This window comes from Toxorhynchites rutilus, chromosome 1 (genome assembly GCF_029784135.1).
Source record: "Toxorhynchites rutilus septentrionalis strain SRP chromosome 1, ASM2978413v1, whole genome shotgun sequence".
NCBI classification, from domain to species: domain Eukaryota; kingdom Metazoa; phylum Arthropoda; class Insecta; order Diptera; family Culicidae; genus Toxorhynchites; species Toxorhynchites rutilus.
The window spans coordinates 61,267,077-61,279,881 of record NC_073744.1 but is presented as its reverse complement, the minus strand read 5'-3'; the positions used below and the strand labels follow the sequence as shown (position 1 = coordinate 61,279,881).

The 12,805-nt window shown below is 39.6% G+C and overlaps 1 protein-coding gene across 1 annotated transcript; it reads right to left on the bottom strand.

Annotated features, from left to right (window-relative positions):
• Positions 1-449: 449 nt before the first annotated feature.
• Positions 450-9,937, bottom strand: LOC129775703 (pyridoxal phosphate homeostasis protein). Its single transcript, XM_055780730.1, has 5 exons — positions 9,721-9,937; positions 1,338-1,550; positions 1,125-1,278; positions 817-1,058; positions 450-668 (listed from the first exon to the last, which is right to left on the bottom strand). Exons 1-5 carry the CDS (start codon positions 9,811-9,813, stop codon positions 594-596), a joined length of 777 nt encoding a protein of 258 aa, XP_055636705.1. The 5' UTR covers positions 9,814-9,937; the 3' UTR covers positions 450-593.
• Between the last annotated feature and the right edge of the window lie 2,868 nt (positions 9,938-12,805).

Here is a 12,805-nt window from a genome sequence, read left to right as displayed (position 1 = left end):
AACTCACTCGTATTACCATAATAGGTACAATTACGATGATAGGTACTTCTACCTATCTACATTTACATTTGCCAATCACTCGTGTGTTTGATGATGCTTATACAAAGTTTTTCTGAAAACCAGGCGATACTGCGGCGTAAAAATCGTCATGTACTTTGATATTGCTTTGTTCAAATGTAAAATATTTCATACGCGGAGAAAATCTGTACCAATCTGTACTTTTTGATGAAAATCTGTACTCTGTACCGCACCGAATCTGTACCAAAAATAACGAAAAAAATCTGTACCTTTCCAGATGAATCTGTACGTGTGGCAACACTGCTTATAGCTAATGAATAAATGATTCGATAGTTTACAAAAAAGCTGACAGTTTCAACTGAAGATTCAAAATTTCTTCACCTCAGATTTCCTAGCTGGTCACATTTCTTTCCACACATTAGTCAAGTGCGTGTTTTCGATGTATGCAACGCATTGCGTTCGATACCTTTTATATTTTTTTGATTCGATATTCAAAAATAACAAAACAACTTTCAACTCGTACCGCACGATGATTCCGCGAAGCAGGTAGCGATGGTGCAGGGGGAGCAGAATTCCTATGCTTCGTTTTTCTTCGCTCTCGCTCCAAAAATAGAACTGCCTACGCGGACGATTGTGCTGCCCATCTCGATCTGTGGAAAATATAAAGCACAAACAAAATAATTTTGAGGAAAAATACGAAAACCATAGTCTAAACGAGTGTTTGTTATAGCGCGCATGTTCCACGAGGCGATGAATAATCGCTCTAGGAATTCTACGCTCGGAAAATTAAAACATTACCGCCTGAACAAAGTCGTCCGACATGCCCATGGACACAAGCAGCTCGGCGGGATCTTTTCCGAAGGTGCTGCAGATTCGCTGGTGGCAGCTCATCAGCTCGATAAAGTCCGGATTGGGACCGGTAGAGTAGTCATGTCCGAACCGTCCAATCGTCATCACACCCTGGCAGTTCAAGTTGGGACACTTTTCCGACAGATAGCGGTACAGGTTCACGGCCTCCGCAGGTTCGGTGCCACTTTTCTCTGCAATTGTAGTGAGACATTGAAAATCTGAACGGAAGCGCCAGTGTCGTGTGCTGTTTCAGTAACCATCTTCTCCGCTGGTGTTGATTTGAATTAGAACATTTAGTGTCTGTTTGTCGGGGTTGGCAGCCTTCACTTTCTCCCAGGCCTTGTTCAGAGCATCTGCCAGTTTGGTGTTGTGAACAGTTTGAACCATGTGCAAATTGGGCAGCGTGACAACCTGTGTGAACTCGAGCATCGAATTATTTGTCGCAGTGTAGGGTTTGATGGTTTCTTTACCTTGTTGATCTTATTGGTCTGCAGGCGACCGATAAAATGCCACCGGATATCCTTACAATGCTCGAGGATCGTTGGATTGTTTGCCTTCTCAATTAGCTCCTGTATGTAGTTTTCACCAAAATCCCGTTGTCCAATAGAGTATCCATCCACAATCAGATCGACGGGTTTCGTTTTGCTCACTGCCACGAGCAGAGGCTTTGGGGCGTTGCTAGTCTACCAAAAAAGAATAGAAATTTGTTAGAAAATTAATGCAAGTAATATATTCAACCCTTACACCTCTAATGGGCAAATAATTCATGTCATGTTCTTGACATGATACGATGGCAAATTATTATTGGGAATGAATGTTACTATTAGTTCCTGTTAGTTATGTTGTTGTTGTTGTTCTATCTAACTTGACAAATAAATGAAACAACTTCGAACGTGCGTTCGATTTGTTTCCGTTTTCGATACATCTATGCGTTATTCAAAGTTTCGTGCGCAATAGGTGTTTAGATCAACTAAAATGATTAGCAGCGAAGACCAGCCACTGCTGTTGAGTTGTGTAACTTGTTTCTATTTGTATTGTTTTATTGCTACTCTATTTGCAGCTTGATGACTCGAATGTTTTACTTTAACTTGAGTTTCGCACCAGATCTGGGTGTGGAGAGAAGCCAAAATATTGACTGTGAATCACCTCCATTCAGAATATTGCGAGGATGTATCTGTGAATGGTGTGGGTCAGTGGATCAGACTGGGGGTTCCTCAGGGTGAACTCGCGATCAGTTTGATTAGCAATAGTATACGTAAAATCGTTGTAAAATTAAACTGATTGGAAATTCATTTTCTTATTTACACAGAGTTGCAGCTTTTAGAATTGTTTGATTTTTTGTTTTTGAGTAATTGTATTAAAGCGGAAGGCGTATAATTTCGCTTAAAAGTCGACTGATTTAGATTTCCCAATAGTACTACGGACATGTTTTGATAAAATTAAAAACATTTTTCATCCTACGATACATTAGGGAGCCCTCGTTTTTGATTACCCGATTTAAATTACTTTTTGACGTAGGACTACGTATTTCATTTCTATACTGGGGTGTAAGTTAACAGTTTAGAAAACGAACGCGTTACGCCAGAGAACGAGATTTTGAGCGTTAATAGCTCCAAAACAACCGAAGGAAATGGTATGATAAACACTTCATTCGAAAGATAATATGTCTACGCGTTATATGTTTGTTACTTTTGACGTAGGACTACGTCTAACCGGAAGATATAGGGGGTGAAATGGAAATCTAGGCACTGAACAAGTAGGAAAAAATGCGAGATTTGGAACGCTTATAACTCGAGCATTTCTCAATAGATCGCAAAGGTTTTTTCATCAATTGATAGGAAATATATCTACGCATCTATCATAACGAATAACATTTCATTTTTCTTGAGATAAATAATTGAATAGGTGTGAAATATCAAGCATTGTCCAAATGCACTATGTGTCCATTTTTCATTGGTCCATTTTGTGCTCCTCAAACCGTACCGACCAAAACGGGCAACCAGAGCAGCAGCGAAATAGAATGAAGCACGATTGGGAAGGAAAAAGAAAAAAAATGAACGAAACATTGGTCTCAGTCTCACACATGCGTAATTCTCGAGCCAGCCAGTCAGCTTAAAAATCCCCGCTCCGCTGCCGTAACGATCATTCTCATTCAAACCGTACACCACATCGGTTCGCATCACAACACATCAACAAACCAACCCAAGCAGCCATGTCTGGACATGGTAAAGGAGAAAAAGTGAAGGGAAAGGCAAAATCCCGCTCGAACCGTGTTGATCTGGAGTTCCCCGCAAGGGTAGCTAGGCCGAGCGCGTTAGTACCAGTGCACCAGTCCACCTAGCCGGCGTTATATAGTTTCGGCCGCCGAAGTGATCGAGTTAGCTGGCAAAGCTGCTCGCGACGATAAGAAAACCCGCATTCGGAACAGAACACATTCGGTTCGGTGGACATCAAGACAACAAGCAGTTGCAGCGAGTGGCGAATGGCAAACGCAATCGCAAACGGCAGCAGGCAGCAGAAGAAAAAAGTTTGTTCTTTATACAATCTGCTTTGGTGGCAAATCCAGAACAAGGCGGCATCGAGGGCGTTCGAAATGGATTTTTTTCAAAACCACGAGTACTAAGTTTTCTAAATTGGAACCATTCCATAAAACAAGGCGCTTTTCAGGGCCATTAAACCTTCCAAAAAAGAGTTTAGGAAATAAAGTTCAATGCTTTCTAAAACGTTATCCAAACTAATAATAAAACACAAATTGATGTTTTTTTTTCATAATTTGTTTGCCAGGATCTGATGAGTATGTGAATTTGGCAGTTGTTCTGAGCTTATTGATTTTCACCAATTCTTAAATTGCTTCTAGATTGAAAGTACATTAATTATACATATATACATTTAGCTAATTGGACGGACCTGTAATGCGACTTATTTAGTTGGACATTTTTGTAAACATAGAGTTCGGGGTCCAAATTATGACCCCACATTGAAAGTCATCGCAAATGTTCAATTACAGGTTGAAATTACCTCCAATCCGATACTGAGTGGTGGTAATGCGACGTGCCATTGAATGTAATTTACGGTAAAATATGTCACAAGCTGGATGGGAAGAAATTTTCCAACTGTGAAAGCTGTGGCGAGTGGCAAATGCAATCGCTAAACAGAAAGGTTTAGCCGAACAAGATGGGGATATCGAGTGATAACAAAACAATAAACTCTTTAGATTGAAGATAATTTTGTGATCCTGAAAAGGACCCTTTTTAGCCTACATGTGAATCCAACGAGTGAACAAATCGTAATGAATGTATTTTTTTGCCATCGCTCCCTTTTAACGCTCATTCGTTCGTCTCGTTGGACTCGCCCCTCTGGCTGAGTCTGCCGATTTGTCTCTATCCTGTGAGTGTGTGCCGCTAGAGTATAAAACACGCGGACCCCAAAAAATATCTTATTTTCTTTCAAACCGTAAACCCGTGTGGTTGTACGGCATCGGCATCGTGGACGTAACAAAGGAGGACAAGTTAAGGGAAAGGCAAAGTCTCACTCGAACCGTGCAGGTCTCCAGTTCCCTGTTGGTCGCATTCACTGATTGCTCCGCAAGGGTAACTAGGCCGAACGGATTGGTCCCGGAGCACCAGTATACCTAACAGCGATTATAGAGCTTCGGCCGTCGGAGTGCTCGAGTTGGCTTGCAAAGCTGCTCACGACAATCAGAAAACCCGCATCAAGAACAGAGCAGCTTCGGTTCGGCGCTCATCAAGGCAACAATTAGTTTCAGTGAGTGGCAAAGTGTTTCTCCGGCACGTCGCATTAAATGTAATTTACTGAACAACATGTCACAAGCTGGATGGGAAGAAATTTTCCAACTGTGAAAGCTGTGGCGAGTGGCAAACGCAATAGCTAAACAGGAAGGTTTAACCGAACAAGATGGGAATATCGAGTGATAACAAAAACACAACACCAAAGGTTCTTTTCAGAACCATCAACATGTTCATAAAGAGTAAACAGTAAACTAATCCCTTTTTTCAGGTAGATAGGTAGGTATTCACGTAGGAGAAGAAAATAAAACAATATATTTAAAATATATATTTAACAAAAGCTGTCCCCTTTGTATAGTCCTACGTCACTCCGGTTATGTCCCCGACATTACCCACCCGTCTTTTTTTTTAATGTATTTTTAAATTCCCAGAGGAACTGGCAGATTATTTTCCGGATCTTTCTCGATGCTGAATGGCATCCAAACGGAAAGAATTCCGCGCGTGTATGTGTGTGTGTGTGTGTGTAGCGGCTGCTTCGAGATCTTCCCGGGGAACCGTTTGTGACATCATTCTCCTCCTGATGGATTCCCTTCTGGCCTGAGGTGCACAAACAGGCTCTTGGTGACACCGTTCATTCGCGCTTTCATGATAAACGAAGAGCTTCACCACAACAGCGACAACATGCTCCAATCGCTGTTCAATTAGAACTGAGTGGATTTCCGAGCGGCGCTCGCTTATATACCGATTGGTGATTTCAATAGCCTGTTTTGAAAGCAATTTTAAGACTATTTAAACAAGTTTTTGGATCAGAAAGTAACAAGTATAGAACGCGTAGACATTTTATCTTTCGAATGAAGTGTTTATCATACCATTTCGTACAGTTGTTTAGGAGCTATTAACGCTCAAAATCTCGGTCTCCGACGTAACGCTTTCGTTTTCGAAACTTTGATTTTACACCCCGGTAAAGAAATGAAAGACGTAGTCCTACGTCAAAACGCAGCACGACTAGTGCTCAATTTTCTTCAAAAATTTTATCGCAATCAAGCGGCTGAAGACATGCTTGAACGATAAAATTTAGATCCTACGTTACTCCAACGCATAACTGTTGGCGATGAGACATGGGTGTGAGCTTTTCCTGTTTCCGAAACGCAAATCAACGCTCCGTGGAACCCGTTTTAACAGTATTGAAGACATTAAAACGAATTCGCTGCGCGAACTGAAGGCTACTCCTGAATACAGCTATGAAAAGGGTTTCGATGGCTGGATTGTCATCGGAAAAAGTGTATTGCTCCAGAAGGGGCCTTCTTTGAAGGCGATAATATAAATTAAGGTGATAAATAAACCATTTTCTTTGAGAACACAAATTTCCGGTATATATATTATATCGTATATACCAAATATATAACTGATTGGTCCAATTTGTGCTCTTCAAACTGTACCGACCAAAAGGAGCGACTACTACTCTAAGTACCGAAATACAATTCGAATACGTCAATATCATCGTAAAGCAATCGTAGCTATCCACCGTGTATATCATTCTGTCCAACGAAAATAAGAAAACGATATAAATATCGGCTTCACTCTAATTCAACCTATTCGCACCAGTTAGTGAGCAGATAACAGTGTTTCTTAATGCTGATATCACATACAACGGTTTTGTTTGGTACAATGGAAGTTATCGCACACTGTTCAGTTCCTGAAGATATGCCAGCAAATATTCATAAAATTAGCTGCTTCGCTGCGAAACTATCAGTCATTTTCAACCAAAAGTAAGAACCCGAAAACAAGCAGGGTAAAAAGCAGCAACACAAACAGAAACAATAGTGAAGCGTCATCGATAATAATCGGTTTTCAGACAGAATGAGCCAGTGAAACCATTCAAATAGAAATTATGAATGAAAATTAACTTTTCCGTATCAAATTAGTGTCCAAACTTTGTTTCCTTCATGTGGTAAAATATGCTCTTACAAAAATTCTATCTAAAGATAATTTTATCTTATAAAGATAAGTTTTAGACGAGAAGTAATTCCGTATCCAGATGTCGACACCATACCGTTGTCATCGCGGATACACGTAGATCCGGTTGAAGCATGGATCAACAGATCTTACAATTCACAGAGGACGGATATATTCTGATGTACTGTCCTGAAACAGCATGCTCGCTGTGTTTAGCCTATCAATTCTTGGAGTATTTTCGGAATATTTTTGGAGTATTTTGCGAACCCAAATCCCAGTCAAAATTCCAGAACATTTAATTTCTTGGTGAGCCGATGACAGCTTAGCTTGCTGTGTTGTGTAGATCAAAACATTAATGCAATTGCATCAGTTTGATGCAATGATTGCAATGCCAAAGACATCAGCGAGTGAGTAATTCGGTCGCGTCCACAGCTCAATCCGAAACGAACACATGTGATGACGAAAAACAAGGAAGAACAAGCGATGTTCATTGCTTCGTATCTAGAACGATACTGAAACGTTGCCTCAGCGAGATCCACTGTTTATGCTCTAGGCAAATATTTCCTTTCGTTCTTCGTCTTTTCCTTTGTTCTAGGAGCATTTGAATCTTACGATTTCCCCTTCGATGCTCGTCGATAAGTTGCTCGTTTTTGATGGCAAGGGTAGAAAAGCTCACAAATCAGCAAATCAAATGTATGGAAAACTGGAAACGTTTATAGTTTTCATGAATTTTAACCATTTACACACCAGCGGATTATAATGTATAGCATATCAAACAAATCTTAGGGAATTTCCAATTCGTTTGGTATGTAAATCGCTGAAATCCGTTCGCGGCAAAAATAGTTACTAACGTTAACTTTATTTCATAAAAAAATGACCTGTTTTCTGATTTGGCACCCTTAATGAAAGACGTTGTTCTACGCCAAGTGCGAGTGGTGTGTGGAATTAAAATATAACATTCCTATTTAAATCATAAAATGGTTCGAAGATAACCGCTATTAGTATTTTACGCCAAGAAACTGCTGGATAGATTCCTCTTCTAATGATATCTAATTTTTAATTTTTTAGAAAAAAAAACGACATAGACATCAAAGATGTAGACCTACGTCGTAAAAATTCCGTTCTTAATAGCAGCATGCATCAATTGACTAAACGAACTAACAAAAGCTTGCAGAATACGAATCCCAAATAGTTTTTGCTGTTGTCAAAATTACTTCACAGTCTTCAAAACAGTAAAATCAGTGATGCCATTGAGTAATTGCAATAGTCCAGTAACCAGTAACACCAGCGCAATAGTCATAGCTAACACGCTGACTGCCACCGAGTTTTTACTCAGGCTACGACAGTCAACGGTGACTGACAGCACTGACCGTGTAACATATGATAATAAAGGTAACTAATATAAGCATAAAAGCTAACAAGCATTCCCTTTCGAACAAAAATACCTTCCACCACGAAAAGAAACGTCGGCTCTAATGCGTTTAAAAATTTCCATATAGTCGCTATAAAACCGTGGCACTCAATGTGTTGAGTATAGCTGGTCTATTACACAGGACAATAATTGTGTATGAATAAAGCAATTTTCATTCATAATTCAGATTTTAAAAACGCGTAAATTTCTTCCGAAAACCCATCACCATATTTGTTTTATCCATACAAGCTGTTTCTATCAGCTCTGTATTCGCGAATTTGATTTGCTGTACGATGAAACATGAGACTCAAATTTGCCCAGTATTGGGTTTTCGGCGTAGAATTTCGTTTTTCAAGAACAAATTGCAAAAATTAAATATCGGTCGCGTTACAAATACTACCCATTTTGAGTGCTTATTACCAGACATTGACGATTTCTTGATTTTCGTAAGTTATTTGGTTGCTCCCTAACAAGCATTTCCAAGCTTCAGAAGCTTTGCATTTCTCATATATCTATGTAGACCGCAAGGCGTTTCCCGTTACACGTGATCGATTGTGTTTGCGGCATATCTCGTTCAAAGATGTTAAAAATCAACATGGAACAAAGACGTAATCGTAAAGTAACGTAATCTTACGTCAACTGTGCGGTCATGTCTCGAAAGTAGTCCTTAAACTTTGCATTTATCAATCATTGGTCAAACCTCTGCGATCCTCTTTGATTGCAAGTGTTTTCTCCTGAGATAAATCCTTGATGACTATGGTGAGATGAAAAAAACCTCATTTTGAAGCGTTTGCTTTTCGTTTTAATTCAAAAGATTGAGCTATATAAGATAGCAACTCGTGGAGGGGATCTGGCGTAGTGGTAACATCCATGCCTCTCACGCTAAAGGTCACGAGTTCAATTCTCACTCCCGACATTCTTCCAAAAATGGAAGTAAAAGTGACGAACCAGCCAAAATGAGTTGAAAGTCACTATAATACAGATATAAAAAAAAAGATAGCAACTCAATAGATTGTTCTTGCAATTGAGATACCATTTCGTAATACGAGTCGACATTAGCGACTATGTCAATCTCATATCGTCGCTAATGTCGACTCGTATTACGAAATCAATAATCGGCTGTTGTTAAAATATTATCTCTTTAGAATATTAATATTCTTCTATATTAATGATGAACTCTGTTAATAAGATACCATACAGTATGTATATAACTGTACGTGATAATTTACAACCGAAAAGAATTTAAGTATAGAAAACTTGAAAAATTCAACTCATTCGCCTATCTATACTCGTATACCAAAACGAGTATAGTCTAAAATATTATGGTTGTACCGGATTATTACAGATAACAGAAAAAAATATGTTAATCCGTAACATAAAGTAAGAAGGTTGTTTGGCCTGCAATTGCGTTGCTTGTTGAAACTGTTTGGCATGTATTTTTGAAAACTGCAGAATTACAGTGTAAATATGTAAATTGTTTGCATCGTAACCATCATCGCAACTTTGCTCTGGGTTCGTGTATTGCTCTACTACAAATAACAGGTTCCTTATTCCACATTTGGAATGTACAGAACTAAATTATTGTTGAATCAAGTTCATAAGAGAAGAAAAATGCTTATTCGAGACAGATCACTAATTTTCCCATGTCAATTGAGTATAACTAGGTTTTTGTGCGTCAAAATTCTGGAACAACGAAGGACAGCTTCAATCGGAACTATATTTTCTTATTCGGATACTTACTTTCAACCGTTTAGAGTAGGCCTCATCGATTTTGGCCAGCGTTTGTCGAATGCCCAACTTCACATCTACTTCCGTCATCGTTCGTCTTATCATTAATATCGTACGGAAGGATCACTGAGAATGTGTACGAGTTGCACCAAAAACAAGAACTGATTGCCGGCCCGGATTGATGCACAGCTTCTTATCAACAACAGCTGATCACAAACAAAATAATATTACGCTTTTACAATATTTGACAAACTTGATGATACTCGCAAGACTGGCGCACGTTACGATGTGGGGTGTTGAAATGCATCGATTTTAGAAGTATGCATACAATATTGTTTGCAAGGTTGCTTAATGGGTGGTGTAAGAGATTACCAGCGATGCCAAATGTTATTGACTAGGTTTCTATGAGAAGATATTTACAAACTTTACAATATTTTGTGAAAAAACAAATTACAGCATCATTGTTTCCTTTGCTCTTCTTGTTGCTGATGCTCTTTTTGTTGCCGATGCTCTTTTTGTTGCCGATGCTCTTTTAGATGTCAGTTTCAAAACATGTGTCATCGATGAGGGAATAAAAGTGAAGACATTTCGTACTGCGAGGTACAGTACATAAGGTGGCCGTACACTTTTTGTCACTTTTTGACAGATAAGGTTCAGTTTGAAATTTGTACAAACACTATTTTGTTTTCCACTCTTCAATTATCAACAGTGGCAAACAATGTCAAACATCGAACATGGAAAAATTTCGACTGGAATATTTAAGGCAACCTAACCATGTAACGACAGGTTTGACGAACAGACCGAAAAAATATTTTAGGCATCCAATTATTGAATATTTGTTTGTCGTGTTTTGTGTCGAATATATATTTGATCAGTACACGTTGATTAAATTTTATCTACTGCAGGCGGGAATATGAGAAATGTACAGTTCGAGATAATTGTCGAATGAATTATCAATAAATGAATAACAGTTTGAAGGATAACTTTAATTACATTCATTTCCGACAGCCATGAAATGGATGGCGGTAACATAACATCAAAAACAGAAAAATAGATTATCCCGGAGGCCAACTCAACTAACGGCCGCCAATAATATGCAAATGTAGATGGTGAATCGTCTGACACCCATGGTCTCCATTGTTGATTACCAATCGGAATTCATTTGGGTCTTTCTGTTTTCCCAGTTGACCGGTAATTTCCATCAAGTGTCCAAACGTTTCCACATCCTTCGCGGTTTCATCTTCAAATTTTGGGATTCGCTGCTTGGGAATGACTAGGAAATGCACCGGACCCTGCGGCGAAACGTCGTTAAAGGCTAGACACTTGTCATCTCCGTACATTATGTCCGCTGGTATCTGTTTTCTCGAAGACGGTTTCCGCGTCTGCAACGGGTGGTTTCACTGGTGTGTCGCTGATGAATGGTCGTATATGATTCGCTTGTGCGTTTTAACGTAGGACTACGTCTAACCGGAAGATATAGGGGGTGAAATGGAAATCTAGGCACTGAACAAGTAGGAAAAAATGCAAGATTTGGAACGCTTATAACTCGAGCATTTCTCAATAGATCGCAAAGGTTTTTGCATCAATTGATAGGAAATATATCTACGCATCTATCATAACGAATAACATTTCATTTTTCTCGAGATAAATAATTGAATAATTGTGAGATATCAAGCATTGTCAAAATGCACTATGTGCCCATTTTTGATTGGTCCATTTTGTGCTCCTCAAATCGTACCGACCAAAACGGGCAACCAGAGCAGCAGCGAAATACAATGAAGCACGATTGGAAAGGAAAAAGAAAAAATGAACGAAACATTGGTCGCAGTCTCACACATGCATAATTCTCGAGCCAGCCAGTCAGCTTAAAAATCCCCGCTCCGCTGCCGAAACGATCATTCTCATTCAAACCGTACACCACATCGGTTCGCATCACAACACATCAACAAACTAACACAAGCAGCCATGTCTGGACATGGCAAAGGAGGAAAAGTGAAGGTAAAGGCAAAATTCCGCTCGAACCATTTTGGACTGCAGTTTCCCGTAGGTGTATTCGCCAATTGCTCCGCAAGGGTAGCTAGGCCGAGCGCGTTATTACCAGTGCACCAGTCCACCTAGCCGCCGTTATAGAGTTTCGGCTGCCGAAGTGATCGAGTTGGCTGGCAAAACTGCTTGCTTCGGTGGGCATCAAGACAACAACAGGCGAACGCAAACGCAATCGCAAAACGGCAGCAGGTAGCAGAAGAAAAACGTTTGTTCTTCGTACAAACTGCTTTGGTGGCAAATCCAGAACAAGGCGGCATCGAGGGCGTTCGAAATGTTTTTTTTCAAAACCACGAGTACTAAGTTTTCTAAATTGGAACCATTCCATAAAACAAGGCGCTTTTCAGGGCCATTAAACCTTCCAAAAAAGTCATGGGAGGGTTGTGTCCGAGACACGACCGCATAGTTGACGTAGGATTCCGTTAGGCTATCTGTTGATGCGAATTTAAATTGGACTAACAACACCTAATCTTATATGTAGAGCATATGGAAAATCACTTTCTAATATTTTCTAATATTTCTTCACTTTTCCAATTTTTCTCATTGTATAAACTTTCTTTGGGTGAGAATGAACACAACAAAACAGACAGCTTAGACCAAACGACCCGTTCTCGAGCGGGAACACACCTTAGTTTTTATTTATGAAAATTGAAATAAATCGTTTCATGTATCAAGTTCTCGTGTGTGATTGTCCCTATATCCTTATACCCTCCTTTCCTTCCTTTGCGGGTAATTCGTCCCGTTGCTCTACACTTACACTTGTGCTAAATTTTTTACAATACACGATCGGTCATTGATATGAAATTTAACGAAGCAACCAACATTAAAGTTCCAGATTTTAATTTTATTTGCTAGCATTAATCGTATCACTCACCCTACTTGCAATACAAAAGTGCCCCCGACTTGCATATATCTGCAATGCTGATTTCCCCCAGGCAGCTTGGTTTTGATGTCTCTGTTAGGGACCCGCCGCATGTGTCGTCAATTTCGACCAATCAGAAGTTGGTATTTCCGTTAGGATAGGGGTTGAGATTTTTCAATTATTCGATAGTTA

Bases quoted from the DNA above. Each gene is read 5' to 3' on its own strand.
- LOC129775703 (XM_055780730.1), bottom strand. From the start codon at position 9,813: ATGATAAGACGAACGATGACGGAAGTAGATGTGAAGTTGGGCATTCGA. The intron at 1,279-1,337 runs GTAAAGAAACCA...GAGTTCACACAG, and splicing joins AGACCAATAAGATCAACAAG to GTTGTCACGCTGCCCAATTT. The intron at 669-816 runs GTAATGTTTTAA...TATTTTCCACAG, and splicing joins CGGACGACTTTGTTCAGGCG to ATCGAGATGGGCAGCACAAT.